We start from the raw sequence: 26803 nt of genomic DNA on the forward strand, positions 1-26803 counted from the left end.
AGTGGTTTTCTTGCAGTACATGTGGGTTTAAATGATCCTTATCTCCTACATTTTTAAAAAATATATAATGTGTTAAGTACATGGCACCCTGTTGAACAAGTACTGATGACATACAATTATTCTGATCACACGGATAAAGTTCATCTTGTTTTAAATGAAGATTTGACAGAATTCATTACATTATAAAATGTTTATAGGCTGCAGCTGAAAACCTGAAGTTTCATTATTTGTTGTTTTTAATGTCTTTCAAGGCTACATTTAATCTAGAATACCATTCCCCTTGTTGATAACATTTGTGTTAGTTAGCTTATGTGAGAAAACATATATCATCGAGTAAAGGTTTTAGTTGTGAAAAATGTTAATGGTGCCTGTGCATAAATCTAGGAGTAAAGTTATAATTTTCATTTATGTAGAAAAATCCAGTATACTGGAATGTATTGAACTGTTCTTTCTGTAATTAATACCTGAGACTTTACGTAGACGAAGGTAAGCTATTTTAGTATTTTCAGCTCTGCATGAAATGATGCCAGTTTGTTGTTTATTTAATCATGTTTCTTTTTACAGTTCAATTAATATTTAGTGGCTTTGACAATTTTCACTTTTGTGTGGAGCAACTGATTAGTACAGCCATTCTTACATAGTTTTAATAATCTGAAAAACAACTTATATCAAATAATGTGAACACTAAGTTTCAGCTCCTGAAATACTTTGAGTTGTCCACTTTGAAGTTATAGTAATTGATTGTAAGATTATTAATCTAGTTAATTGCATATGTGGTTTTTTTTACGAATTTTTCACTCTCTACATAAAAGCTTGTTTTGATTATTTTGATATTGCTTGTGATGCTCAGAGGCGAATCCTGTTACCTGCCAAGTAGATTTTCTTTAGGCAGAAAAAGCAGTGGAAATAACATGACAGACTAGACACTTAGTTTGTATTTTGTTTGTGATCAGTCGTTTTTCTGTAGTTTAGATGTATACATTCTTGAAAACAGATTTGAAAGAGTGAGATTTATTTAATATTTATGCATTTTTTATGACAGTGATGTTTTTGAGACAGTAATCTGTGTTAAAAAATGAGCCTTACTGAAGAGACAAACTGAAACTTGCTAGTCATTTAAATATGTTATTGGGATTATGTTTTTAAGCATCCTGGAAGTTTATTGGATCAATAATAAAAATAGTGAAAAATAATTAAAAACATGCTTAGATTGACTTAGGGAAATTACAAGTGCATATCTGGTATAAGTTCCTGCTTCTACATCTCTCATAGTTTGCATAATAAGCAACAGTAGGCGTAGTTTTACTTAAGTAAATGTATAAAGCTTTGGACCCACAATCTGATAATTGAAATAAGGGTGCATTAAAATTTGAAAGGCATGTTTATGAATTTTTAAAACAATATTTTGCAGCTTACATAGTGAGGAATGTGAGTTACTACAGAAGAGCAATGACTCAGAATTGGATGCTGTTTTAGGTCTGAGATGGAAACTTCTTCAAGCTAAAAAAGAAAATTTGGACTTAACTATTCAACACAATCAAGAAGTAAGGATTCTTTTTCATTTACCTTATTTTCCTCTTGGAATAAATGTCATCTTGTTTCATTGAAAGAATACTGTCACATATTGGATCAAAAGCATTGTTAGCTGGAAAATATCAAGAAAAGTGTCACTGTACAGACTTGTCATACCTGTTCATAGATACTGTTAGTACCTCTGCTGTCATTGTTAATAGTAAAAGGAGTGGCAGGTAACTCGAGCACTTCTCAACAGCAAAATGCAGAAGAATCTTGTGCACCCTGAGCTCAGTGTAAGAGATGCTTGGTCACTCAGTCGCTCGGTCGGTTGGTTGTTTTAATCTAGATGGTTCCATGGATCCATTTTTTGCAATCATACCACAGTTGGTAAGCCAATTGGAAAATAACAATGTAACTGAATCACAAGAGCAAGTCGTTGTAGGAGAAGCAGGCATCTCTTAATTTGGGTACATACCCAGATAATGAATGTACATGGAACAACAAATTTGATTTATTAGCTGTATTTAGCCAAAACCAGATGAATGAGCACCTACATCAACTGCTCCTGGCAGACTGTGTAGAGCAGAACTGTTACCTATAGTAGTAATAATACTTTCTCAGCAGCATAGTTTAAACCAGATTATCAAGATTAGCATTAGCAGATGTGGGATGTGTGCCTAGCAGCAAAATACTGAAACTGATTAGAACTCAGCATCCGCCTTTTCCTGTGTTTGCTAGTGGGAAAACTGATATTCAAAATAAAGAAAAGATTGAGTATATTCTTAATGCTACTTCATTTCAATACTAGTTTGCTACAACAACATCAAGGAAATCCTTTGTAATGTGGGTAATTTCCCATGTATGAAGTTCTCATTAATAAGAATATTGCTACTTTTTAGATGTTCTGAAGGAATATGTATTTTACTTTCCACCTTCTTGTGTTGAAATATCTTAAACTTGATTTTCTGAATCCAGTTTTTGGCAGCAAAGATTGTTTCTCAGTCTGTATAAGATCCCTTTTGGAAGTGTTTTCTATTCTTAGTTTGTTGTATTTTAGCAATAATGGCATCTGTTTGACTGCTGAGCATTATTGGACTGAATTTTATGGTTATATTTATATTTGTGAGTTACTAGATGTCTGATATTCTAGTATCCCAATATAACTGTTTTTCTGAATGTTACCAGAAAATTGTCTGCAACATAACATTTCTCTTGTGGCATTTTTTCCTTTGAGGGGCAGGAAGATGACAGTAATATATGGTTAATATTTTAAGGTAGTATATTTTTTTAAAAGTGGAGGATATGTTTAAAGTACATGAAATTAATCTAGGAAAAGGATCAGTTTGCAAAAAAACAGTGAAGTAGCAAAATTTGCATAAGCATGCAGTTGCAAGATTGTATTTCAAATTCAAGTGGAGTAATGGCAGTTGTGAGTACGATTCCAAGTATCTTTTAAAAATATTTGGTAGGTGTATTTCTTTAACGTGTTGTACTTTTTCAAGGGAATATTGTTAGCATTTAATGAAATTTATTTTCTAGGTGTCCAACTATGAAAAGCAGATAATCAAATTACGGTCAGAATTTGAGAGAGGAGAGGCTGTTCGACAAGGCCTGGAGTATGAATTGGCAGTTGCCAGAAAAGGTGCCCATCTGAAAATGTGTACTGCAGAACAAGAATTAAATGATGCAAAAAACAAACTTGTGGAATTGCAAGGTAGGTTTCGAAGGAGTAAAGATGGAATAAAGGCTAAATCCGTTTCATGTCACTAAGGTAAGTTGGAAGCAGAGACTTAATTCAATTTTCTAGTTACTGCTATTTTTCTTGAATCTGTTATCTTCCCATCTCTTATCCATCTGCTTTTGAAAACTCGTAAGAGTTCACAAAACTCTTACTATATCATGTATGTATTAGAACTGTTTGGCTAAACCTTAAAATCCTTCTGTCCTCTTGCCCATCACCTTCTGTTATTTCTTCCTTCAGTACTGTATGAGAACAGAATTGTAGTCATGGTGGCCATCTTTACATCTGGGTTATCTCTGTGTACAGTAGTTCTTCCTTTTCCATTTTAGAGGGAAAAAGATGAAAAAGAACAGAAAAAAATAGTTCCTGCTCATTTGTTTGCACTCTTCCAGCAGCTTTTTTTCCAAAAGTTCTGGTCGTATGTCTAATTTTTCTCATATTTTCAAATGTTTCACGCTTTTCTTTGTTCATGTCTGGTTTATTTTCTTCTCATTGTTTTTGTTTCTTTTTTTATAGTAATGTCTATTGTGACAGTAGTATGTGGAAGGGAAGGTTTTTACCTTGATTTTGTATTTTCTACTACTTTTATATTCAGAAACTCAGATTTCCTTTATACTCCTCAGAGAGATTTCTCATTCTTACAAGGAAGTGAGGTGGTTTTTTAGTTACCTAAACCAGTATATCTATTTAATCTAGTACAGGAGATGTATCTGTGAGTTTGATGAGCTGTTGATATTCAATGAAGAGTTTAGAGTGCTCCTTGAAGATTTTAATCTTCCAAGAACTGAAACAGAGTCTGCATCTTGCCAGTACTTCAAGTAACAAGTATTTTTAAGATATTTGGAAAGCTGAACTTTTATTCCTTTGGAGAACACATGAATAATCGAAAATCTTGGGGATCGCAAACACATGAAAAGTAATGAATCTTATGGATTGCAGTGTGGAAGAAGGCATTTTTTTCCCCTTTGGAAATTTCTCTGTGGTTACAAATGAAAGGCTTGAACTGCTAGTTTCTCACTTAGAGCAGTTATGTTTCTTTCCATGTGTGCTAGTTTCCTTGCCAGTATAAGAGTCATGTTATGCAGGTGCCGAGAGGCAGGACTCAAGAGGGACTGATGCTGCTGGACCACAGCACAGTGAACCCAGTCTGCTGGGCTGCCTCTCACTTTCCTGAATGGACCACTAACATGTGGTGAGGGGGCTGGAGAACAAAAAGGGAACGGGAGAGGCTTTGCAGAGGCAGGGGATGTCTTCTTAAATACATGTGTGTGTTCCTTTCTTTCAATACCATAGTCAATAATTAGTAGTCTTTCAATTGACAATAAATTCCATTGGCTGAAATTTCTCAAACTCTTTATGTCTGTGACAAGTGCCAAAGAAACTGAATTATAACTTTGCTGCTTAATTTTCTAACAATTCATAGTTTTCAGCTTCTTTTCCTTTGCCACTTGGAGCCTTTCTCACCTCACATGGTGCTTTGATATGATCCCAGCATGTCTCCTCAGACAGAATGCTTCATTTGTGCCTTGTACTCCTCAGTGTTTTCTCCAGAGTTTTTTCTGCTGTTTTTATTCAGGGTTGATTTTCTGGCATCTGACAGTCCTTTCCTATCATTGTGTCCACTTATTCTCTTGTGTCATCTTAATTTAATTCTTTTCTGACTAGGAAGAAATGTCAGAAGACTGGGATGAATTTGAAATAAAATCCTGTTGCAAAGTGGTGATGACATAAATGCCAGTGCAGCTAGTTGTATTCAGTAAAATGAAAAGCCATTGTAAATGATTTTCTCCTATATAGCTGCTTACAGGTTATGAAGGTTTCTGTGGCATTTAAGCTTTCACACAAGAGTGTATACAGTGTTCCCCACTTCAGGTCATTTGTGGGCTGAAGATTTAAATCTCTTAAGGGGCAGTTAAGTTTCCTTGGAAAAGCTATATCTTTGCCTGGTAACCCAACCTGACTTAGGTTTATCTACAGTCTCTTTCATGGAACAGATGCTTATCTTTACTGTCATTTAAACTGAGCTCAAATTTAATTGATACAGACTAATACATGTATAAAAGATGCCATTTAGAAATAAACTGACAAAATGTAGAAATCTGAAAATGACTCCTCTATTCTCTAAAGATGTCATTTCACAGAATCACAGAATATGCTGATTCAGAAGGGGCCCACAAAGAGTTATCTCAGGTTTTTATGCTTTTCCAAGACAAAAAAAGTGGTTTAATTTTTAAAAATCTCTCAAACATTCCTATATTCTTGTGGGAAAGATGCAATAGGAATACAAAATTTGCTAGTCTCTTCTTAGTGAAGATGGTGTTTCCAGTGCTGGAGAGTTAATGTTGTGGTGTTCCTCAGGATATCAAAATACACAGAAAACCTGATGATCATTATGCGTTTGGGTTTGTGGTTTTTTTTCTGGATATGTTTTGCCATACTGCTTCTACCATTTTTCTTTCTCTTTTTCTGCAAACAATAGTATTCAATGAAAATCTTCAGCAGAAAGTGACAGAGACTGAGAAAACATTTCATAATGCTCAACAGAAGTGGGAAGAAGAACAGCAAAGACTTGCAAGGGCAAAGGATGATATCAGCAGAATTTATAACAATGAATATGTATGCCTTCTTAAGGAAAGAAATGAAGTAGAAACGATTTTACTGGTATGGTATATTAATAGTTGGAGAGTTGCATGAGCTAATGGCTGGAACTTTTTTGGTGTGAAGTGTGTAGTGGGTCGAGGACTTTCCGATTTAGGAAAAATCCCCCAGGTAGCTAAGTGCTGCAGAGTATTTCTGAACAAGGTAGTCTTATTAAGTTGCAATTGATGTGTCACAGTCTTTCTTGCTTTGATGAAATGTGCTATGGCTAATTTTGATAGTAAATGCCTAAATCAAGTTACCAGTGCACAGTCCCTTTGCGCTGTCATGCAATACTGAATTAGTAGAATCAGGGACACCTAAAACCCACTGATTCAATTTCCATGTTACTTTCCCCAGTCTGACATCCAATAGCCTGTGTATATGAAAATAGTTTCTATAATATGAAGACCACATGCTTTCAGGGAACCTGAACAGCAATGTTGGGATTTCCAGCTGTGCATTGTACATTACTCACTCCATACCACATACAAAAAGTAAGCATTGTTGGAAATTCTGCCATTTGGTTAGATAAAAACCACCTAATACTAAGAGAAGGCCTTATAATCTGTTTTAGAGTGTGGGGTTTGGTTCTTTCTTTCATCATATTTCTTTATTTCTACTGATATTTACATATCCTTTGGGTGCTAAATGGGTAAAAAGTAATAAAAGTACAAACTTGTTTTTACACCTTTTTTTGGACAGTCAAGCTATTCAATGTTTAGAAACATGTTTAGAAGAAATCATGTAGCATTATGGTGTGGAAGTGCTGAGTGAACATACCTAACTTTTGCCTGTTCCACAGGGACACAAACAATTACACCACTGTACTTCAATTATACTTTTGTCTTTTTAAATGACAACTTACATATGTTGTATCTTAGCTATGTAAGAACACTATTTGATGAAAAACTAGAATGTGTTCAGCTGTAGTTATTCTTCATAAAAAGAAGTGTATGCATAAGGCTGATAGACATTTTCATTGCACGATGTATGCTGAAAGCAGATTGCTGCTAAAAGATAAACTTTTTAATGTATTTTCTTCCTCTGTAGTCCCTTCTGAGATGTGACAGACTTGTCTCAGTTGGGATGGGCATTGGTCAAGCAGTAGAAAATTTTCTAATCACTTTCTTCCCACCCAGTCAGGACCAAGCCTGGGACAGTACCAGTCTTCCCAAATGACACTAAATTTAACCTGGCAGCTTGATAGCCAAATTCTGACAGCAAACCTCCCTGTTGTACTATATTATGATTCTGTTGGTTCAGATTCTATATGACACCTGTAGAAGTAGCTTGCAAAACAAAACAGGGCAGACACACTCCCTTAATTACATGTATTTCAAAAGTACTGTGTACTGGCTCTTCAGCTGTTTGAAGTCAAGATCTGGAAGAAGTGGTACAGTAATGACACCTGTAGTAAAAATCAGGTAGTGTGTGGATAAATAGTGTTTCTGTGCATGGACTGCAAAAAGAGTTGCATTGTGTTGTTTATCTTAATGACGAAGAGACCTGATGGTGGGAAAGGATCCCCTCACCGGATTTGAATTTTCTCTGAATGAAAAAACAAGAAATTCCCTCATCCCCTCAGTAACTTTGTGGATAAATTGAACAGTACTTTGAGAGACTAATTGGGAGAACTGTAAATAAACAGAAAGAGAAGATTTCAGATAAAAAGATGTGAGTTCATTGACAGGTGATACCCTAAGGTCCTTCTCAAACCAACAGAAACCTGAGTCAGTTTTCATTCAAAGTCAATGCTTAAAAAACTAAGGGTAGGTTTAGGCTATGAGGAAACTTACTCTTAGACACCCCTTTTGTAATTAAGTTGCCAGATAAAGCAGGCTAAGAGTGGTGCTTTGGATCTGTGTTCTGGCTAAGACTCGACTTAAACTGAGGTTTGGAATGGACTTGTCATCTCTTGTATATAGTGTTTAAAAGTGTTTATTCAGTGTGTTTAACACAGTATGAAAAGAATGATGTTGTAAGTATTCATATTCTGAGAAGTAATGTTTATCCTCAGATCAAAAGGAACAGTGGATTGCTCAGGTCATTGTGTTCTCTGTCAATGTATGTTGATTCAGAAGAGGAAGGTGATTTATAGAAGCAGGGGTTTGGTTGGAAGCGTGTACTAAAGCTACATAATTGTTTGCTCCTAAAGTAAACATGATTCACTACTAGGTGTCAACTACTAGTGTGCTTTGAATAGTAAAATTTTCGAATTTAGTTCAATTTCAAGTAGTTCCATTTTTCTGCTTTGTTTTTGTAGTGTTCCCTTTCCCATTACCCTTGTTATAGTTACATGTAAAATTCTGGGAAATAAAACGTGTATACATAAATTTTAAACCTGGACTTGACTATCTTAATTGTTATTTGAAAGCTTAATTGATTTAACTTGGCAGATAAATATTCAGATGTGTCTAGGTTTGTAAACTACAAATATGTTCCAGTCTTTTGTGTTGTGTATTTACAGTCCTGTTTTAAATAATGTAGAGTTATTTTGAGTTATGAGATGAAAGCTAAATAAAGAGGTCTTAATATGTACATAAAAGCAACAGTCTAAGCATATATGGCAAATCCTAGGTTACAAACCTGCACTTTGTGAACTACAAGTCTGAACTTAGCTATGAAAATGCTGATGTAGGCATAGAAATGAAGTCAGTTCAATCTACTAAAATGTGTTGTTATGATATGGAGTAAAAGTAATCCTCTCTGCTTTCTAACAGAAAAAGATTTGTATTGTGCTATATTGAGTGTGTTTAGCATAGTCTTGGGTACATGGTAAAAGATGTTGGAGTTCAATTTCAATACTAAGTGCAATAGCATCATCTTGTGGTGAGTCAGAATATAGTATTCTTTCACAGAAGAACTCAGTTTTTCCTGAGACTATTTGTGAAACTGTGTTGTTTATACACACTTTAAAGCAACCAATCAGCCATATTTTGATAAATATGTATAGTGAGTGTGTATATGACATGTAGATACACATGTATGTATAAAGGTGTTTTCTTGCATGATGAAGTATGTTTCTTTCTGACACTTCCACGTGCAGGTAACTGCTGGAACAGTCTGACACAGTCATACCATGTATGAAAAGTTCAGAGACTTCAAGATTCTGAAGTCATGCTGACTTGTTTAACAAGCTTCATATATTATTTATGTCAGATTTTGTCTGCTAGTGTTAACTGCATTTCCAGCATAAAATGTTTTGAAGTCTTGATGTAGTATTTTTCCAGGAAACTATGTATTAGTTATTTCATGTGCACTTTTCACAGCTTGTTTCTGTTAATATGTGGAAGATAAATCTGAAGAGAAATATTTCTGTATCTTTCCTATATGGAGAAGATGAGTGTAGTTGTAAATTTGAGAAAAAGTAATTTTTTTTGCATGCTGATGGGAAGAAACCTCTTCATTGTTTTGGTATTAAAGGCAAAGTTAGAGGATTACCTTAAATTTAATTCATATCTAGGTAGACTGTTTTTGCAATATTTTGATTTACTGAGGTTCCTATTTTTCAGTTCACTTGTTTCACAGGCATGCTCCTTGTTACCTTTCAGAGAATGCCAAAAAATTGTGTCATAGTGCCTCCACATGAAAAAAGAGAAAATCAATTTTTTTTTTTCAGTTACTAGTTGGTAATAATGGAGTGGGAGTAGGTGTTAATAAGGAAGTCACGAATCCCTTACTGTCATTTTAAGTGGCCAAAACTTTCTACCTTTAGTCCTGAAGAATTCCAGAATTTGTTTTAAACTTTGGAAAAGACTCATATTTCTTTGATCTTCATGTATAAACATGATTCTGTCAAATTTCAATCTTCTGAAGAATCATTCTTTATGAATAATTCATTTTCTTTTCCTTCTCCTCCCTGCTCTGCAGATGCCTTATGATTAGTAATTTTCAGGAACAAGATTATGTGATATAAGAGTAATAGCAGAATTTGTAGATCAGGCTTATTTTCACAAAATGTCTCTTGCCACAATAAACAATAGGAATAAATGAACAGGAGGACTTAGGGTAATCTTTCTGTGTTTTGTGCAGAAAGTAATTGGCTCTCCAAAGGTCCTCCAGCTAAGTCACTGGATTTGTAATTTGTTTCTGGTGCTAGTTATGGGAAAGCTTACTTCTATCCACTAGACTAAAGCTATTCTTTTTTGACGCTTCTGGAATCTCCAGCTTAAATATGAACTAGGCTACTGGGAACTCATTATTTGGCTACTTTCCTTTGTGTCTGGTGTGCCATGAATGAGGATTTTGTAGTAGTGACTCCACAGAGCTGCTGAGTCCAATAGTGGTAGTAATTACACCAACCTGTAGCTTGGTTCAACTTCCAAAAAAGAAATTGTGATGGGGAACAACTTTTTTTATCTTTCCAAGAACTTCACAGTTCATGTAGCTAATTTTTAAATTCCGTTTCTAGACAGAAAAGTCCTCACAACAGTAGAAATTAAGAATATTTAACCTGTGGGAGTAACTTTCAACAAATGCCTGGTTATTTAATTTGAAATTCTGACCGTTAAAATAATAACCAAGTAAAACTTCTGGCTATGTATCATTTCATCAAATGTACTTAACTGTTTCCCTCTCCACCACTGCCATTGAGCTGCGAGAGAGAACAGATAGGAGGAGCCGCCTCGTACTTCTTTAGAGAAGGATTTCCTGTGGAGAATTGGCTCTGATTTTAGTGTTACTGCAGACGGCCATGTTTGTAGTATGTTGTGAGTCAACACATGTTATCTGGTGGTGAATGAGGAACACGTCTGTTGTTGGGTAAATGGTTGACATGTGCCAATTTTGATAACCTGTTAGTCTTTCTTCTTTTGATCCCTCTACTTTATCTTAGCAAAAGTAACTCTTAATGCCTTATTTTTTTTTAGGAGCTGAATAATGAACTGCAAAATATACGCAAGAAATTGAAAGATGTGGAGGTGGAACACAGTGGCTGTAATGAGGTGCTGAGATACCAGGCCAATGAACTTAAATGCAGCACTGAACGAGAGAAGAAACTTAAAGAGGAACTTGAAGTAAGGCTTTTTGACTATTAGTCTCAACAAGCACTCACACTGAGCAATTTCATTTATGAGGGATGGAACCTTCCAGTTGGGCTGGAGTCCTGTGTACTTGAAGAACAAAATATTGAACATCTTTTTTGCAGGAGAGGTTGAACAGGTGAATGCTGCTTTTATTGTGAGCCTGGCTTGAGACTCGTGTTTGAACAGCAGATAGGAAAAGGTTTATGTAAGTGTGAAAACAAGGCTAACTTTACTTTAGGAAATCTGAAGATTTGTCTATCTTCCTATATTTTTGGTTTATTGGAATTCTGGTGGAGAATCTGCTGGAGCTGCAAAAATTGCCACATGTTGTGCTAGGTGAAGGAGTAGAATATTGGAAGATCACACTGGTCTTACAGCAGCCTCCTCTGTCTGGAGTTAGTTACTGCAGGTTCAGTTTTCCTCTCTGTTAGGTGACACCCATAGTTGAGAAGTCTCTAGTCTTTGAGAATAATATCTTGTAAATATGCTCTTTATACCAAACAGCTAGTTTCCTACTAAGTTTCAATATTTTATTTGTCCACTGATAGGCTTTGTAATAGTTATGTTATCTGTTCATACAGTCTGGACCAAGATTCTCTTGGTAGAATATTTTTCATTGCAGAAAAGCATAGTGAGTAGACAGTTCTTTGTCCTGATGTATGTTTTCTGCCAAAGGCATCTTTAAATATTTTCTGCAATGAATTTAAAAGAACTGTCAATTCTTAAATATTGTGAAACCTTAAAGGAACAAGTGACACAGTTTTCAGCTGTGATTTTTTTTCCTGTTGTTTTTTCTTAAAGGCAAAAGAAATGTTTTAAGTGTTGATTTTTAGGTAGGTAGAGTCCTGCATTAAAAATGAAGCACAAAAGAAAATTCCTACAGGGAAGATCAAAGCTCATCAACTAAAAACACTGACTTATTGACCAACAAGGTAGAACTTTGCACCCTCAAAGAATTCTGCAGGAAATCTATTGTCATGTATTACGAGCTGCACTTATTGGCCTAGGTGGATTTGCCTTCAGTTGGAAAGTGTTGCATACTGTGAAGTTCCAATAGCCCTTTCAAAAAGCACGAAGTTTTGCTTCCCAGTACTTGAATAAGGACTCTTCTTGTGACTTTATGGTTTTTTGTATACTAACAGAGAAGTCAGGAGCTGAAAAGAGGAAAAGCAAGGCAGCAAATAATTTACCTTTTTAAATATTTTGATTGAATATACCCATCATCTGTAGTTGGACCAGTTCCTTGAAAATCTACGATTGCTATACCCTAATGATGGTCTTGTCAGGGAAATGTTACCTACTAACCACAATCAGAAAAAAATTTTCTTTTTGCTTCTAAATTTTTGTTAAACTATTTTCTGAATATCTTAGTAATGCAAGAAAACATATTCAATCTACAGAAAAATTAGTCTCGTGGTACTTATTAAGAATAGCTGTTTAAGCCGTGATTAAGGAAAAGTATGTGATGCAATCTCTTGCATTTGAAAATTAAACAAAATTAGCACAAGTCTTTGAATCGAAAAAACCAAACTAGGTTAGACTTCAATACATATCCTGTTGGCAGCTTGCATCTCACTCTACCATCTTAAAAGTAAATTCTGTCATGTGTTACCTGCGGAAAGAGACCTGACCTGGCTGTAGCTTCTTTTCAGGGAGTTGTAGAGAGTGATAAGGTCACCCCCGAGCCTCCTTTTCTTCAGGCTAAACAACCACAGCTCTCTCAGCCACTCCTCACAGGACTTATACTCCAGCCCCTTCACCAGTTTTGTTGCCCTTCTCTGGACATGCCCCAGCACTTTGAGGTTTTTCCTGAATTGAGAGTCCCAGAATTGAACACAGGATTGGTGGTGTGGCTTCACAAGTGCCACGTACAAGGGGACAATCCCTCCCTGCTCCTGCTGGCCACACCATTGCTGATACAGACCAGGATGCCGTTGGCCTTCCTGGCAACCTGGGCACAGCTGGCTCATGTTCAGTCACTGCCACCAGCACCTCCAAGTTCTCTTCTGCTCAGCCACTTTCCACCCAGCCTGTGGTGCTGCCTGGGGTTGTTGTGGCCAAAGAACTCAGCTCTTGAGCTCATTGAATGTCATGGAACTGGTCTTGGCTCATCTCTCCAGCCATTCCAGCTCCCTCTGCAGAACATTCCTACATTCCTACCCCCCTACCCTACAGCAGTTAAACACTTCTGCCCAGCCTGGTGTCATCTGCAAATGCAGGTACATTCAATCCCCTCATCTAGCTCACCAGCAAGAACACCGGCCCCAATACTGAGCCCTGGGAAGCCTCACTGGTGCCAGCTGGATGTACCTCCATTCCCACCACTCTCTGGGCATGGCCATCCAGCTAGTTCTTTACCTAGCAAAGAGTGTACCCGTTTACACCATAAGGAGCAAGTTTCTCTGGGAGTATGCTGTGGGAAATGGTGTCAAAGCCTTCATTAAAGACTAGATGTATAAAACCCACAACTTCCTTTATCCACTAAGTGCATCATGATATCAGTATCCAAGCTGAATTTCCATTCAGGTATAGAAGCCTTAAAGTAGTACACCCCAAACAGAATGGTCTACATTTTTCATGAAGTAGACCTGTATTTTTTAATCTCTCTTCATAGATTTTTTAGCTTATAGATTGAAGTTGATGGATATAGGATACATATCTTCAATATTCATGCTGAGTACCTCATGTTAATGATCATTTGGTTAGCAAATGTGTACTTAAGTTCTTGATGATGAGAAAAAAGTTCTTAAGGTGATTGTGTGAGGATTAATGTAATTCTTCTTAAACGCAATCTTAAAATATTTTATTATGTGCTACTTCTTGAAAAGCAATGGAGATGAACATTTTCTGGAGTTCACAAATCTGTTCTTTTGCTACCCTCTGCTGGACATAAGGGAGAAATGCATGGGAAACTACTTGGGTTTGGTAATGGAAGAAAATGTTAAATTTAAATTTATTTCTTTTTCTTTTAGTACAATGACACCTGCCTGCCCTGCCCCTTATTTTGTGTGTGTGTGGTTTTTTTCTTTTTTCTTCAAACATTAGTCTGGTTTTATTGTTCAGTGATTACTTTGATCATGGTTGAAAAGAGGAAATTTCTAATTTCTAGAGTTAGAAATCAAGAGAAAGAACAGTGTTAAATTTCTGTGGACTTTTCAGTTGAAAGAAAGCTGTTGCTACACTGTCTAACCTACTAGCTTTCCACTTGGCAGTGATACCAATATGTTGCATAGATTTGGAGTGCTTCTGAAGTAGAAAACACACTGTGCCAGAAAAATTGGTACTGAGAACCTCAGGCATCATTATGCCTCTTTAGCCTGGGAATGAGTAGCTAATAAATTACTGACCTATTGCTGTTGAACTCATCAAGATAATACTATTTATGATAATCAGTTCTCCAGAACAGGTGTCTTTTATTTTAGCCTTTAGCTCAGTTGCTAATGAGGATTCTTGGGAAATACTTGAAAAAGACAAGACAAGAAAACTTGTCATATAAAAATAATGTTTCTCGTGATATATGCAGCAACAAAGAAGAGTGGGAAAGTGGTTTTGCAGTAAGAATGTGGACTTTACAACAAGAAACACAGTTATTAGTTTATAAATTGCAAACTCTTTGCTTTGTTCCTATAAATATAATGATTTTCTGGGTTTCTTTTTTTGTTTGTTTGTTTGTTTTTTAAATGTGTTTGAGGCTGCCAACTCATAGTAAGCTGAAGGTCAAGGTTTCTCAAATTTTTAAAATCTTTCTTATGAGGCCTGAAAAATGTTCCATAACTTGGTCTGTTTAATTTTTGAGACTGAGTATATTATCATATTTCTGAGACTTCTAGTTTCCATTTAAATTCTATTCCCTTAGCTTTCACATTGCCTTTTTTACTTCCTTTTCTCCCACTACGTATATTGACACGTGGTGCTAAACATGCATACTTGTATTAGCTTGATAATACTACTATGATGCAAAGAGGGCTTGGGAAATGGTTAATATCTGTATTTGTATGAGGTATATGTATGTGCAATACTTGATGGCTGTGGGCTTATTTCTCACTCTGTTGAAGTTAGTGAAACATGGAATTTAGATCTCAATCGAAAACAAAACTAACCCCTCCCAAATCTGCAAACATATGGTTTGGATTTTTTTCTCTTTATAAACTGCACTGTTAAGTAAGTTCTGGTTCTCATCAGAAAGACTTGCAAATGCTCCAAGCTCTGTAAGAAAGGACTCATTCCCCAACAGCCTGTTAACAGTCTGTTGACTGTTAAACTGTTTGTCTTCTATGACTACACACTTCTTGACAGCTTACCCCTACTTAATCTTCTGCTTCCTACAGTCTCCACAATGCATAACTGTCATGTAGGAATTCTGCTGTGACTGTCATACATTAATTATTATATGCTTAATACGTAGTATACTTACGTGTATATATATGTATATATCTTAGGAGGTATGCTTCCTCTAGATAAAAATATATAGTACCACATACTTAGAGGATTCTAAGCACTACAGGTTTTGTAAAGAGAGCTCTCTGGTGGCTCCAAAGTTATATTTCTTGAGTGGCAAGCTCACTGACATAATTACTTCAGCAAAGCATTTCCCTGTCTCGTACAACATAAATGTTGTCTCTAAAATGGAGAGACATGGATTTGATGACTGCAGCACTTGGTACGTAAGGAATTGGCTGGATGGTTGCCCTCAGAGGGATATGGTTGATGGTTTGATGTCCAAGTGGAGAGCAGTTGTCAACCAGGGATTGATATTGGGGCCAGTGCTTTTTAACATCTTTGTCAGTGAGATAGACAGTGGCATCAAGTGCACCCACAGCAAGTTTGCTGACAACATTGAGTTATGTGGGGCAGTTAACACACTGGGGGGCAGGGATGCCATTCAGGGGGACAGGCTTGAGACGTGGGTCTGTGCAAACCTCTTGGAGTTCAGCAAGGCGAAGGAAAGGGTTCTGCACCTGCCCCAGTGAAATCCCCAGCACACATACAGGCTGGACAGAGAATGGAGTGAGAGCCCTGTGGGGAAAGACCTGGAGGGTGCTGATGGGGATAAGAGGCTGGACATGACTCAGCAATGTACACTCACAGCCCAGAGACCCATCTACATCCTGGGCTGCATCCAGAGCAGCGTGGGCAGCAGGGCCAGGGAGGGGATTCTGCCTCTCTGCTCAGCTCTGGTGAGACCCCACCTGCAGTGCTGCACCCAGCTCTGGGGTCCCAACATAAGAAACACATGGACCTGTTGGAGCAAGTCCATAGGAGAGAGAGACACAAAGATGACCAGGGGACTAGGGCACCTGTCCAGTAAACACTGACTGAGTGGGTTGGGACTGTTCAGCCTGGAGAAGGCTCTGGGAACACCTTATAGTAGCCTTCCAGTAACAAAAGGAGCCTACAAAAAAACTGGAGAAAGACTTTTTGTAAGGTCACAGAGTGATAGAACAAGGGGGAATGGCTTTAAACTGAGAGTAGGTTTAGATTAGATATTATGAAGAATTTCCCTACTATGAGGATGGTGAGGCACTGAAAATAGTTGCCCCTAGAAGCTGTAGCCAGGCTTCAAGGCCAGGTTGGATGAGGCTTTGAGCAAGATGGCTTAGTGGAAGGTCGTGTTTACTGTTCTTCCACACAGACTACTTTATGATTCTATACTAATGGACTTTGTCTCAGAGAGAAGCTTCCTCTTCATAATCTCCTGTGTCACGATCTATATTATTGAAGTCCAGTTTGAAGACTGGTTAGTGATATTACCTTCAGACCAAAGTTGTTTCAACAGTGTTTTATGTAGCCCTCAGGAGGAGTTAGCAACAAGTCACAAGTCTTGTCTACATGCTTGTAGAGAAGTAACAGTGTCAGTTCATGTAAAGGTCATTACTATCTACTGAGCATGAGAACCAAAAGAAACATCTTTCCCCTGCAAGGGACTTTAGAAAGGTAGTGCAGCTCAGATGGCTTCTCCAGCTGCAACGCAGTAGCAGATTGGATGGACTTGGACTTTATCCAAAGGCAGCCAAACTGTATCAGTTTAGCAGTCCTAGTTGTTTTTACCCTTTATTTAACCTGAAGTCAAGCATATGGCTAATCTTGTAGCTCCAATGCTAGTGTAATTGTTTATCCAGTGTCATGCGAGTCAAGCATGGCTGTTTTGTCACTGACACATGTTTCTCTAGACTTCAAGTACAGGAAATATGTACTTATTAAGTAAGGGTTAGCTACATTGTCAGGCTGAAAGAACATTTACTTCAATGGTTAAGAATTGTTTGTATTTAAGTAACTTTATAGTTACTAAAGGTTGTTTATTTTCTGGACAGGAGATGGCTCCACCTTACCATGATCAAGAGGTATCAACATTTCTAACACTAGGTGGAAGTGGTCAGCACATCTCCCATAGAAGTGTTTAGATCCTCTGGATTGAGCTTTGAGCCATAGGCAAATGCTTTTAAGTAGGAAAAAGATCTGAGTCTGAATACAGAAATGGCTGAATGGTTATCCAGAAATGAGATACATGAATGTCCTCTTCACTTAAAACTAAAACCAACATAGTGGTTGGACATAAGCCTTCGATAAGTGTAAGTATCCTGATTACTAGAACATCTTGCAGAAGGGGTTTAAACAGAAGTAGAATAGAGAAAAATTACTTCCATTACTGTATCAAAGCTTAGTAAGTGTTGCAAATGTATTTTTGTCTTTTTTTCCCCATACTGTATCTGATAAAGGGTATTTTTTGTAAATGTAAATGTCAGACAGGAAATGTGGTATTGGACAATGTGTCATGTAGGATACTAAATGAAGGCTTTCAGTTTGGAGTACACCAGCACTTACAAATATTGCAGTACTTCAAGCACGAGGAACAAAAAAGTAGAAGCCTCAAAGGCTTCCAAAGCCAAAAGAACAGTTTGGAAAATATTATTGCGAACTGTAAGCTTGCAAAAAATGTCTTGCATATCTTAGCATTAATATGCAATATCTTAGCATTGATATGCAATGTGACACTGAAAAAAGTGACTGAACCTTAAGAGATTAAACATAAAGCATGTTTGCCCACAAGTTTAAATGCTGGCATTGAATTTTTCTTAGTCACTTTTATTTACTATTTCTGAAAGTCAAAATTTGCTCTGTGCTATCATGGAAAACTGATCCCAGCTATCTTTGTGCTTTAACTTAAGGCTGAAATCAATCAGCTTGAATATCTAAGGAATTTCAGGAATTCCACAAGTTTGTCTGCTATCTTAAGTAAGATGTCTGCCTTCAGACATCTTACTTAAGACATAGACATACCTAACATATGTCTTGTTAGGTGCACATGAAAGTAACAAGTGACTAAATCTTTTGAGTAGCCAATGTTTTCTGTGTTGGATGAGCAAACCAATCAGTGGAGAACTCACTTTTTGGTCTGTCTTTGAGATGGATTTGGACTTGACAAGATGCTTTCCATGTTAAACCAGTATGTATTGCCTTTTGATTCCCAGATACAAGCCTCTGATCTGGGTATCTGTGGCCTGCAAGCTTACTCTAGATGGTTTTCACACAGCTCCTTTTTTGTAGAAAGGCATTGTGTAAAGATTTCAGACATGATTCAGTAATGATACTGATTCTCACCTTTATTTTCATTCAAAGAGATTCGCCTGTCTAACATGTTTCTAATGCCAGTATCTCTCCTTTTGTCAGACAGGAAAACAAAACTCCTTCCTGTTTCTCTTTTTCAAACTTTTACCATGGTTTTACAGGTTAGACTCATCCCTGACATTTTTATTCTACTCACAGAATGTGTAATAGATTGTTCTCAGTGGTGGAGTATGCAGCTTCTCACTGTGAAGGGAAGTGCATATAAGTATCAGTAGAGCCTGTTTGAACCTTTATCAGCAAAATAGAATAGATTTTCTATATGGCATTTTGTTGCAGCTGTGTTCTGCCCAACTGAGTCTTCAGACTCAGCTTCGAAAACAGGTGCAAATTCTATGGCTGATGTATGGTTTGATAGACTGAAACACCAAGATTCTTTTCCTTAGAGCAATATGAGGACATCTGAATTTGTTTCTGTTAATAACTCTGTATTGATTAGCCATGCTTAAGTGGTAGTAGCTGGTTTGATGTCTTTCATGAAGTTTGGGGGTTTTTTCTGGCTAATTTCTCAATGATTTGCTGGCATCTGATGTGGTTTAAATTTACTGGAGGTATGCCTCCAGTATAAGAACCATAAGGATTAGCAAGGTAGTGATAGAGCAGAGGAAAAATAATATTAGGTACTCTACAGTCAGCATCTACATGACTTCCTGAATTCACATCTGTAGTTTTTCTGCAAGCTCTTTTAAGCTTTCAGTTTTCTGCATGTAGTATATAGACTGGTAAAATAAGATTAAGGTTTGCCTGAGTAATCTCTGAGACTTTTGGAAAGAACACAACTTACTCTTCATATCTGGCTTCTAATAATACAAAAAATTAGTAGTAGTTCTGTCAGATCTCTGATAGTGACTTATCATGAATAAAAAGGTTTGTTTCTTCCACTGGCTCTTTGTTTTTTGGAGTTACAATGAATTAATTTAAACAAGATTGTAAAAATCAAAATTGTAACAAACTTCTGAGTCAAAGCTTTAAAGAATCATACTCTAGAAGAACAGGCACTTCAAAAGCAAGAATAGGGCATTGGTGTGTTTTAACTTTAGGAAGAAGCACCAGTTTTGAAAAAGTCACTTTTTTCATGCCTTTATATAGGGATGTAATCTGTAAGATGATACTTACGTGTCAAAGTTTGATTTGTAGTTTCTAATACTATCTTGAATCTATTTGAATGCTTTACACTGGACAGCAGATACATCCAGCTCTTCTTTGGTTATGAGGATCATAACTCTTTTCCAGTAGACTAGATACACTGTCCTGATTGTAAAAAGGAGCTGTTTCTCTTATTCCAGAGTTCATCAGAGATATCTGTGTCTGAAATGCCAATTTTTGCCAGTGGTTTTTGTTTGTTTGTTTGTTTGGTTGGGTTTGTTTGTTTGTTTTTTAATGTTAATTCTACAAGTTAATTCTTCAGTGACTTAAGGCAATGCAAGCAAAGGCAACATCTACAAATGTTACTGTTTAAATGGAATTACTCTTAATTCAAACATCGGAAGAGTAATATATTGGCACTTCTTACGGATGTCTGCCTGTTCCTGCCTTCTTCACTTACCACCCCAGGATTTTCTTAGGACTGAGGCTTTTGTATTTCTGGGAGTTTGTGTTTCCCTTGGACCACATGACTATTTAGTGTCCATCATGTTAGCTCAAGAAGAAAGACTTTTCTTTTCATTAACTATACCAAGAACTGATATGTGTATGTTCTGTTCGGGAGATTCTTGTTGCTCCAGTTTTTAATTCTTGCAGATGCCATTGTTCAATCTTATTTATTATTTAATATTATTTATATTATTAATATAAGAATAATATCAATATTATTTTGTATTTAAGCTTTTTTTTTCATCTTGAGACTGAAAAAATCAAAGCGTTTCAGGGGCTTCCCTTTGAGAGGATAAGTTAACCATTTTGATGGCGTTTTACATCTCTGGTTTCAGCTGGAGTGAGGCTAAGATGAAGACATAGTTAGGTGCTCAGGAAATTAAATAAGACTTAGAAGTCAAATTCAAAACATAGCTTGTGAATTAGTATGTTGAGCCCGAAAACTTTAGTCTCAGAATCACTTTTTTTATTTCAGTGTTTGCTGTAAGAATAGACACTTAAAACAAGCCAGCCAAAGACAGAAAAGTGTTTTTTCTCATTTGGATATGTAGTGAAATATTCTCAGTCAAGTTTCCATTTCTTTCTTTATTTTTTTTAAAATTACATTTTCCACTCTGAATATTGTAATAGATACCTTCCTCACTGTTTCCTTTGTGTTCTGTCAAACTTAAAATAGAATTATTTTTAGATAGACTTTTAAAATGCTTTAAGAAAAAGTGAAATCCACATCACTTGTATTTATTATTGACTTTTAATAGGCTGGCAGTATTTTTGAGTAAAATTGTCCTATTGGCATGTGTCCATCTGTGGGAGGATGCTAAGGAGTCCTTCAAAACTAAAGCAGGACCATGATTCTCTATTCATGGCAAAGGGGATTAGGAGCTGATGTTTGGAAGGAATAATACCTAGAAAATATAAAGTGTCTTAATCAAGCTCTTTTTCACAGAGTCACAGAATAGGTAAGGTTGGAAGGGACCACAGGAGGTCCTCTGATCCAATCTCCCTGCTCAAACAGAGTCATCCCAGAGCACATGGCACAGAATCATGTCCAGATGGTTCTTGAATGTCTTCGGTGAGGGAGACTCCACACCCTCTCTGTTCAATCTGCTCCAGTGCTCAGTCACTGCACAGTAAAGAATTTCTTCCTCATGTTCAGATGGAGCTTCCTGTGTGTCAGTTTGAGGCCATTGCCTCTTGTCCTATTGTTTGGCACCCCAGAGCAGAGCCTGGGTCCATCCACTGACACCCTCCCTTCAGATACTCACAGACATTGATGAGGTCCCCTCTCACTCATCTCTGCTCAAGACTGAACAGGCTCAACTTCCTCAGCCTTTCCTCCCAAGAGAGAGGCTCCTGTCCTCTCATTATCTTTGTCACCCTTCTCTGGACCCTCTCCAGCAGCTCTGTGTCTCTGTGGTCCTGAGGAGCCCAGAACTGGACACAGCACTCCTGATGTGCCTCACCAGGGCTGAGAGAGGGGCAGGATCACCTCCCCCAGCCTGCTGGCCATGCTCCTCCTGATGCACCCCAGGACACCAATGACCTTCTTGGCCACACTGCTGGCTCATGGACAGCTTGCTGTCCACCAGGAACCCCAGGTGCTTCTCCTCAGAGCTGCTTCCCAGCAGATCAGCCCCCAGCCTGTGCTGGTGCCTGGGGTTGTTCCTCCCCAGGTGCAGGACCCTGCGTTTGCCTTTGCTGAAGCTCAGACAGTTCCTCTCTGCCCCCCTCTGCAGCCTGCCAGGCCCTTCTGAAGGGCTGCACGGCCCCCTGGGGTATCGGCCGCTGCTCCCAGCTCTGTGTCATCAGGGAACTGCTGAGGAGGCACCTGCCCCTCATCCCAGTCACTGATGGGGAAGTTTAACAGGACCAGGCCCGCTGCTGAATCTGGGGGGTCACCACTTGGGACAGGCCTCCAACCACACCCTGTGCCACTGATAACAATCCTCTGGGATCTGCCATTCAGACAGTTCTCAGCCCACCTCACTGTGCCCTCATCCAGGCTACACTTCCTAGTTTGTCCGCTGGATGTTGTGGAAGACAGTGTCAAAAGCCATGCTGAAGTCCAGGTAGACAGTACCCACTGCTCTTCCCTCATCTGTCCAGGAGTTGTCCCATCATAGAAAGCAATCAGATTGTCTAAGCATGATTTTCCTTTGCTGAATCCATGCCGACTTTTCTGATCGCTTTCTTGTTCTTCATGTGTATAGAGATGGTATCCAGAAGGAGGCACTCCATTACTTTTCCAAGGATTGAGGTGAGGCCTGACTGGCCAGTAGTTCTCTGGGTCCTTCTCACCCTTTTTGAGGACACTCTTAATTATGAGAATAATCTTAGCAATATGAAAGTACAGTGGCAGTATTTGTGATTTTTTGAAATTAAGTATGTTAAGCAGATAATTTTTCAAAGACTCTTGTCTGTGCATCCTGTCTCATTTATAAAATTGTGGATGCTCTATTGATACCTCAGTGTGTTTCAGAACATATACAGTATAGTTATGTTGCCTCAAGTGAGCAAATAGTGGGGCAATAGGAAGAATATTTAACTTGGTTTATTTGCTTTCTGGCCCTAGCTGATTACAAAAAAAGCAGCAATAACATTATGCTTCATCAATTTACTTAACTAAATAGAAAGTATTAAGTTAATAATCTATATATATAAAAATGTTGTTATATGTGTTTCTTGGTATGAGTTGTCACAGTTCCAAAATAGTTCAGATATATCAGGTTGGTGTATGGAGTCCAGATATACTTAATTAGTTGAATAAACTTGATGTCATATTAAAATCTCTTTGAACTTAAATATCATCAAAATGTACTTTTAGGCAGCTGCACTAAGAACAAAGAAACTGGAAGAAAACATTGAAGCCGAGAGAGCAGCACATTTAGCATCCAATTTTACTTCAGAGATCATCCAGGTAAACTTTTTTGTTTAATATTTCATAGAAGGTTACCATAAAACAGTTGAGGAATTATGAAGGTGCTCCAAAACATATGAAGAACACTTACTTACTCCAGTAAAAAACTTAAATAGAGTTAATACAGTAAGTGTCAAAATCATAAAAACAAATTATAAAAGGACAGAATAGAAGGGTATCTGCTTTTCAGGGAACTTTAAAGTTACTAGAATAAATAATAAAATTAGATGTCACATTTGTAAGTTTCAGAATTCCCATTATCATTTAAACAGTTAGGGAGAAGGAAATGATTCACAATAATTAAACACTCTACTACTGTTTAAATATCCTGCCCTGTATCTTATGAATGGCTATTTAGAGTTTGGAAGTTCAGTGCATACATCCAACTTGTCTAGAAGTGAGAGCATAATGCATCCTGAAACTGAAGTTTCAAATACAATTTCTCAGAGTACATTTCAGCTCCAAAATTATGATACTTGCAGTTACCAGTAAAGATTGATTAAATGTATAAACCTAGTATATATATACTTGAACATTAGATTTTTGTATTCTTAAACTGTATCACATAGTGTTGGAGTCAGTAAAATAGTTTCAAAGAACTAGGTGATGATTGCTTAGTAATATCACATTAGTTAACAAACTTATTTGACTTCTGAAAAACTAAGCAAGAAAAATGGAATTTGGTATCTTTTCCCCTGTTTTCTGAGTAACAAAAATAAGCATTGCCATCCTTCAGTCAGTTGTTCCTTATTTTCATGATCTTCTGTATGTGCAGGGACTTAAATTTTAAAAGTGATAATTAAAGTAGTAGAAAAGATTTAGTTTGCTTAATTTCCCCTCTATTTCTGCAACAGACAAAGGAACTGAGAATATAACATTCTTAAACTTGGAGACTTTGGTTTTATGAGTGAATAACTGATAAAGTATTTTTCCTTGTTTATATACATGAACAAGCTAGAAATGTGCTTTGTTCTGAAAGAAAGTGTAGCCTTTATTGTTAGTCCCACAGTTCATGACTCTATTTAAAAAGCTAAAATTTCCCTGGAAAGCTTAAGTATTAATAAGAACTGAAAATATCACACACCTCCAAATGAGAACAGAAGGTACTTTTCATCATCATATCTATTTGTCTCTGGTTTGAACTTTATGTATTCTTACATTTTTACATCTTATATTTTTACATATATGCTTTTATACTGAATTAATAGAATATATTCCACTGTAAAACAGAACAGACCATAGAACTGCACTAAAGATCATGTTAGTGTTTCCTAAATTGCTTTAATTGCTTTTTTATCACTTGGTGTAGTTAAGAATTCAAGAACTTGAAGAAGCTGTGCATGTGGAAAAGGACAGACGACAAGAAGCTCTTTCAGATTTAGAAAGGATCAAGAAAGAGTTCAAAGGGTTAGAATATGCATATGAGAGAGAAAAACACAATGCCCAAGAGAACTTGGAAAAACTCAATGTGTAAGTTTCCCTTTAAATTCATTGTAAAATGGCAGTAGACAGGTGGATTACCACTTATAGTTTACATTTATATAGTTTTCGGTCAGTATAAATTAACTAAATCTGTTGTAATTTATCAAACCAATCTGAAGTTCAGAACCTGGTGTTCCATTAATAACAGGTCCATATCAGTAACCATATGGATGGGTAAAGAAAACAACAGATCTGTTACTGATTATTTGCTAAAGCAAAAATGTTGGAAATTATAGTTATGGCAGGGTCCTGTCTCCTGTGTGTTTGGGAGAAGTGTAGGAAAGCACATATGGCAGGATTAGAACAGATTTTTTTCTTCTGTATACACTTATATTATTATGAAAATGTTATTTTTCACTTCAGTGAGCCACATCAATCTTTAAGACTCCTGTAGAGAAGTTGTGTATCATTTATAGTGGTGAATCTTCATTTTCATCTTTTGAATGATTGTGGAAAGTGTTAACTAGCTAACAAAAATAGAAGAAGGGATGAAGTATACGAGAGCAGATGAAATTACCAGGGATTCCTTTACTGCTCAGTACAATCTACTGGGTCTGTGGTAACAGATGTTTTTTGGAAGAAAGGTTTTGCCATATTCCCTGGGCAGATATAGGATACCTTGTACTGAGCTTTCTTCCTTGGCGGAATGAAGTTTATATTGGGGTGAGGAAATGTCAGGAAGAAGAATGGTATTGGAAGACAGAGAATTGAAGAATAGGTGAAATAAAGGATAGTAGTTCATGAAATTTAGGGAAAGAGGGGGTTTAAGAAGACATAAAATGGGTGGCACACAGTGGGGTTGTGGGGAAAGACTTGAGGTAGTAGAATGGGTTGGAAAAGAGAGTTTGCATCTCTCAGTCTAGGGTTATGAGGGTCTGTACACAAAAGTGTTTGTGTTGACTTGCTCATACAAGCAGTAGAGGGGAAAAAGAAACTGTTTCCCTACAAAAAAAAGGAATTTTGCGGCTTAAGTTTTCCTATAATCATGCTTACAGAGATGTTTTTAGTAATATAGTTGAACCTTGTGCTGTATTGTGAACATCTAGGAGCTCTTTGTTAAAAAAAGATCAAAAGAGGCCTGATGTGAATTTAGGTAAACCAAAGTCACATTACAAAGTGAAAACTTCTTTCTCAAAGAAAAAGATACAACTTTTATGATAGAAAAATTACAAAATACATTATGATAGTAATCAAATGATTCTTCAGGAAGACTGCAGTCTTCACAGTTGTGAAATGGAGTAAGTATATTTCAAGATTCTCTACAGTTCTATAATAACATCAGTTAATTAAACTGTAATCTCATCCTGCCTGGTTGTTTTTGCTGTGAGTGTGGGTTCTCTGTCAGTAAATACATGACACTAAACTGATACTAAGTTCTTTGCCTTTCCTTGAGCTGGAGAAGGCCTAGACCATTGATTTGACATTTTATTCCATTTTTATTGTTTTGTTTTGGAAAAGCTCCTTTGTTCGCAAACCAGCCTTTTTTGAGGATTGGTTGTTTTGATCAGTAGTTTTGCATAACAGGCTACTTTGTACTGTCTGAATTTTTATTGTATGTAGCTTTTTATTCTTACAGAGCATATGGACTATGGGGTTTTTTTATCTTAGTTTGATTTTCTTAGTTTTTAATTTGGTGTAGTGAGTTTTTTCTTTTCTCTCTGGTAGGTTCCCATATTTGGGTGGTGCAGAAAATATGGAAAAATTAATGTTAAAAAGTTTTCTTGAGCTAGTGTTCTTCTAGTGTTCTTGAATCATTTCTTCACTTGTTCCAAGACCTAATATTCCAAAGTTTGTCTTTGTATTGATGTTAGACCAGAAAAATTAATCATCCTCTGTGAAATATGGGTATTTTTTAATTTGGAGGGGTTTTTTGACTAATGCTTGTTAATTCATTGTAGTTTTCAGTCTAGAAAAAAACTATCCTGTCTTGTCACCACAGCTGCCATAACATGGTTTTGTGTAATCAGTTAGAGAGCTGTTGGTATGAATGTGTTCTGGGAACCAATAGATAATAATGAAATATTAGCCTATTAGTAGCATTTTAATGTAACTTAAACATCTCTTTAGGTATTTTCCAAACCATTAGAATTTTACAAGTTTTACCACAAGATCTCTTTTTAAATTTTTAGATTAGTAAATTTGGTTAAAAACATGAACATCTATAAGTAGTAGCTTTCACTCTTATTTTTCTTAATTAGATTATTTAAACCAATATAACAATAGTGGCTAGATGCTGAATTGTGTGATGCATTCAAGAATGTTTTGTTC

General features: G+C 36.7%; 1 protein-coding gene across 10 annotated transcripts in view; it reads left to right on the plus strand.

The window, feature by feature from the left end:
* CCDC171 (coiled-coil domain containing 171) overlaps positions 1 to 26803 on the plus strand; it is a 163147-nt gene that overhangs the window by 8542 nt on the left and 127802 nt on the right. For all 10 annotated transcript variants that reach the window (XR_010083542.1, XR_010083543.1, XR_010083541.1 and 7 more), the window contains 6 exons: positions 1412 to 1544; positions 3055 to 3229; positions 5736 to 5917; positions 10765 to 10911; positions 22961 to 23053; positions 24363 to 24523. Coding sequence is in view for 7 of the 10 variants with exons in the window: in XM_063423202.1 (XP_063279272.1) it covers positions 1412 to 1544; positions 3055 to 3229; positions 5736 to 5917; positions 10765 to 10911; positions 22961 to 23053; positions 24363 to 24523 (891 nt within the window). In the remaining 3 variants the exon portion in view is untranslated. The remainder of the gene's footprint in view (positions 1 to 1411; positions 1545 to 3054; positions 3230 to 5735; positions 5918 to 10764; positions 10912 to 22960; positions 23054 to 24362; positions 24524 to 26803) is intronic.

This window comes from Prinia subflava, chromosome Z (assembly GCF_021018805.1).
Source record: "Prinia subflava isolate CZ2003 ecotype Zambia chromosome Z, Cam_Psub_1.2, whole genome shotgun sequence".
Lineage (NCBI taxonomy): Eukaryota > Metazoa > Chordata > Aves > Passeriformes > Cisticolidae > Prinia > Prinia subflava.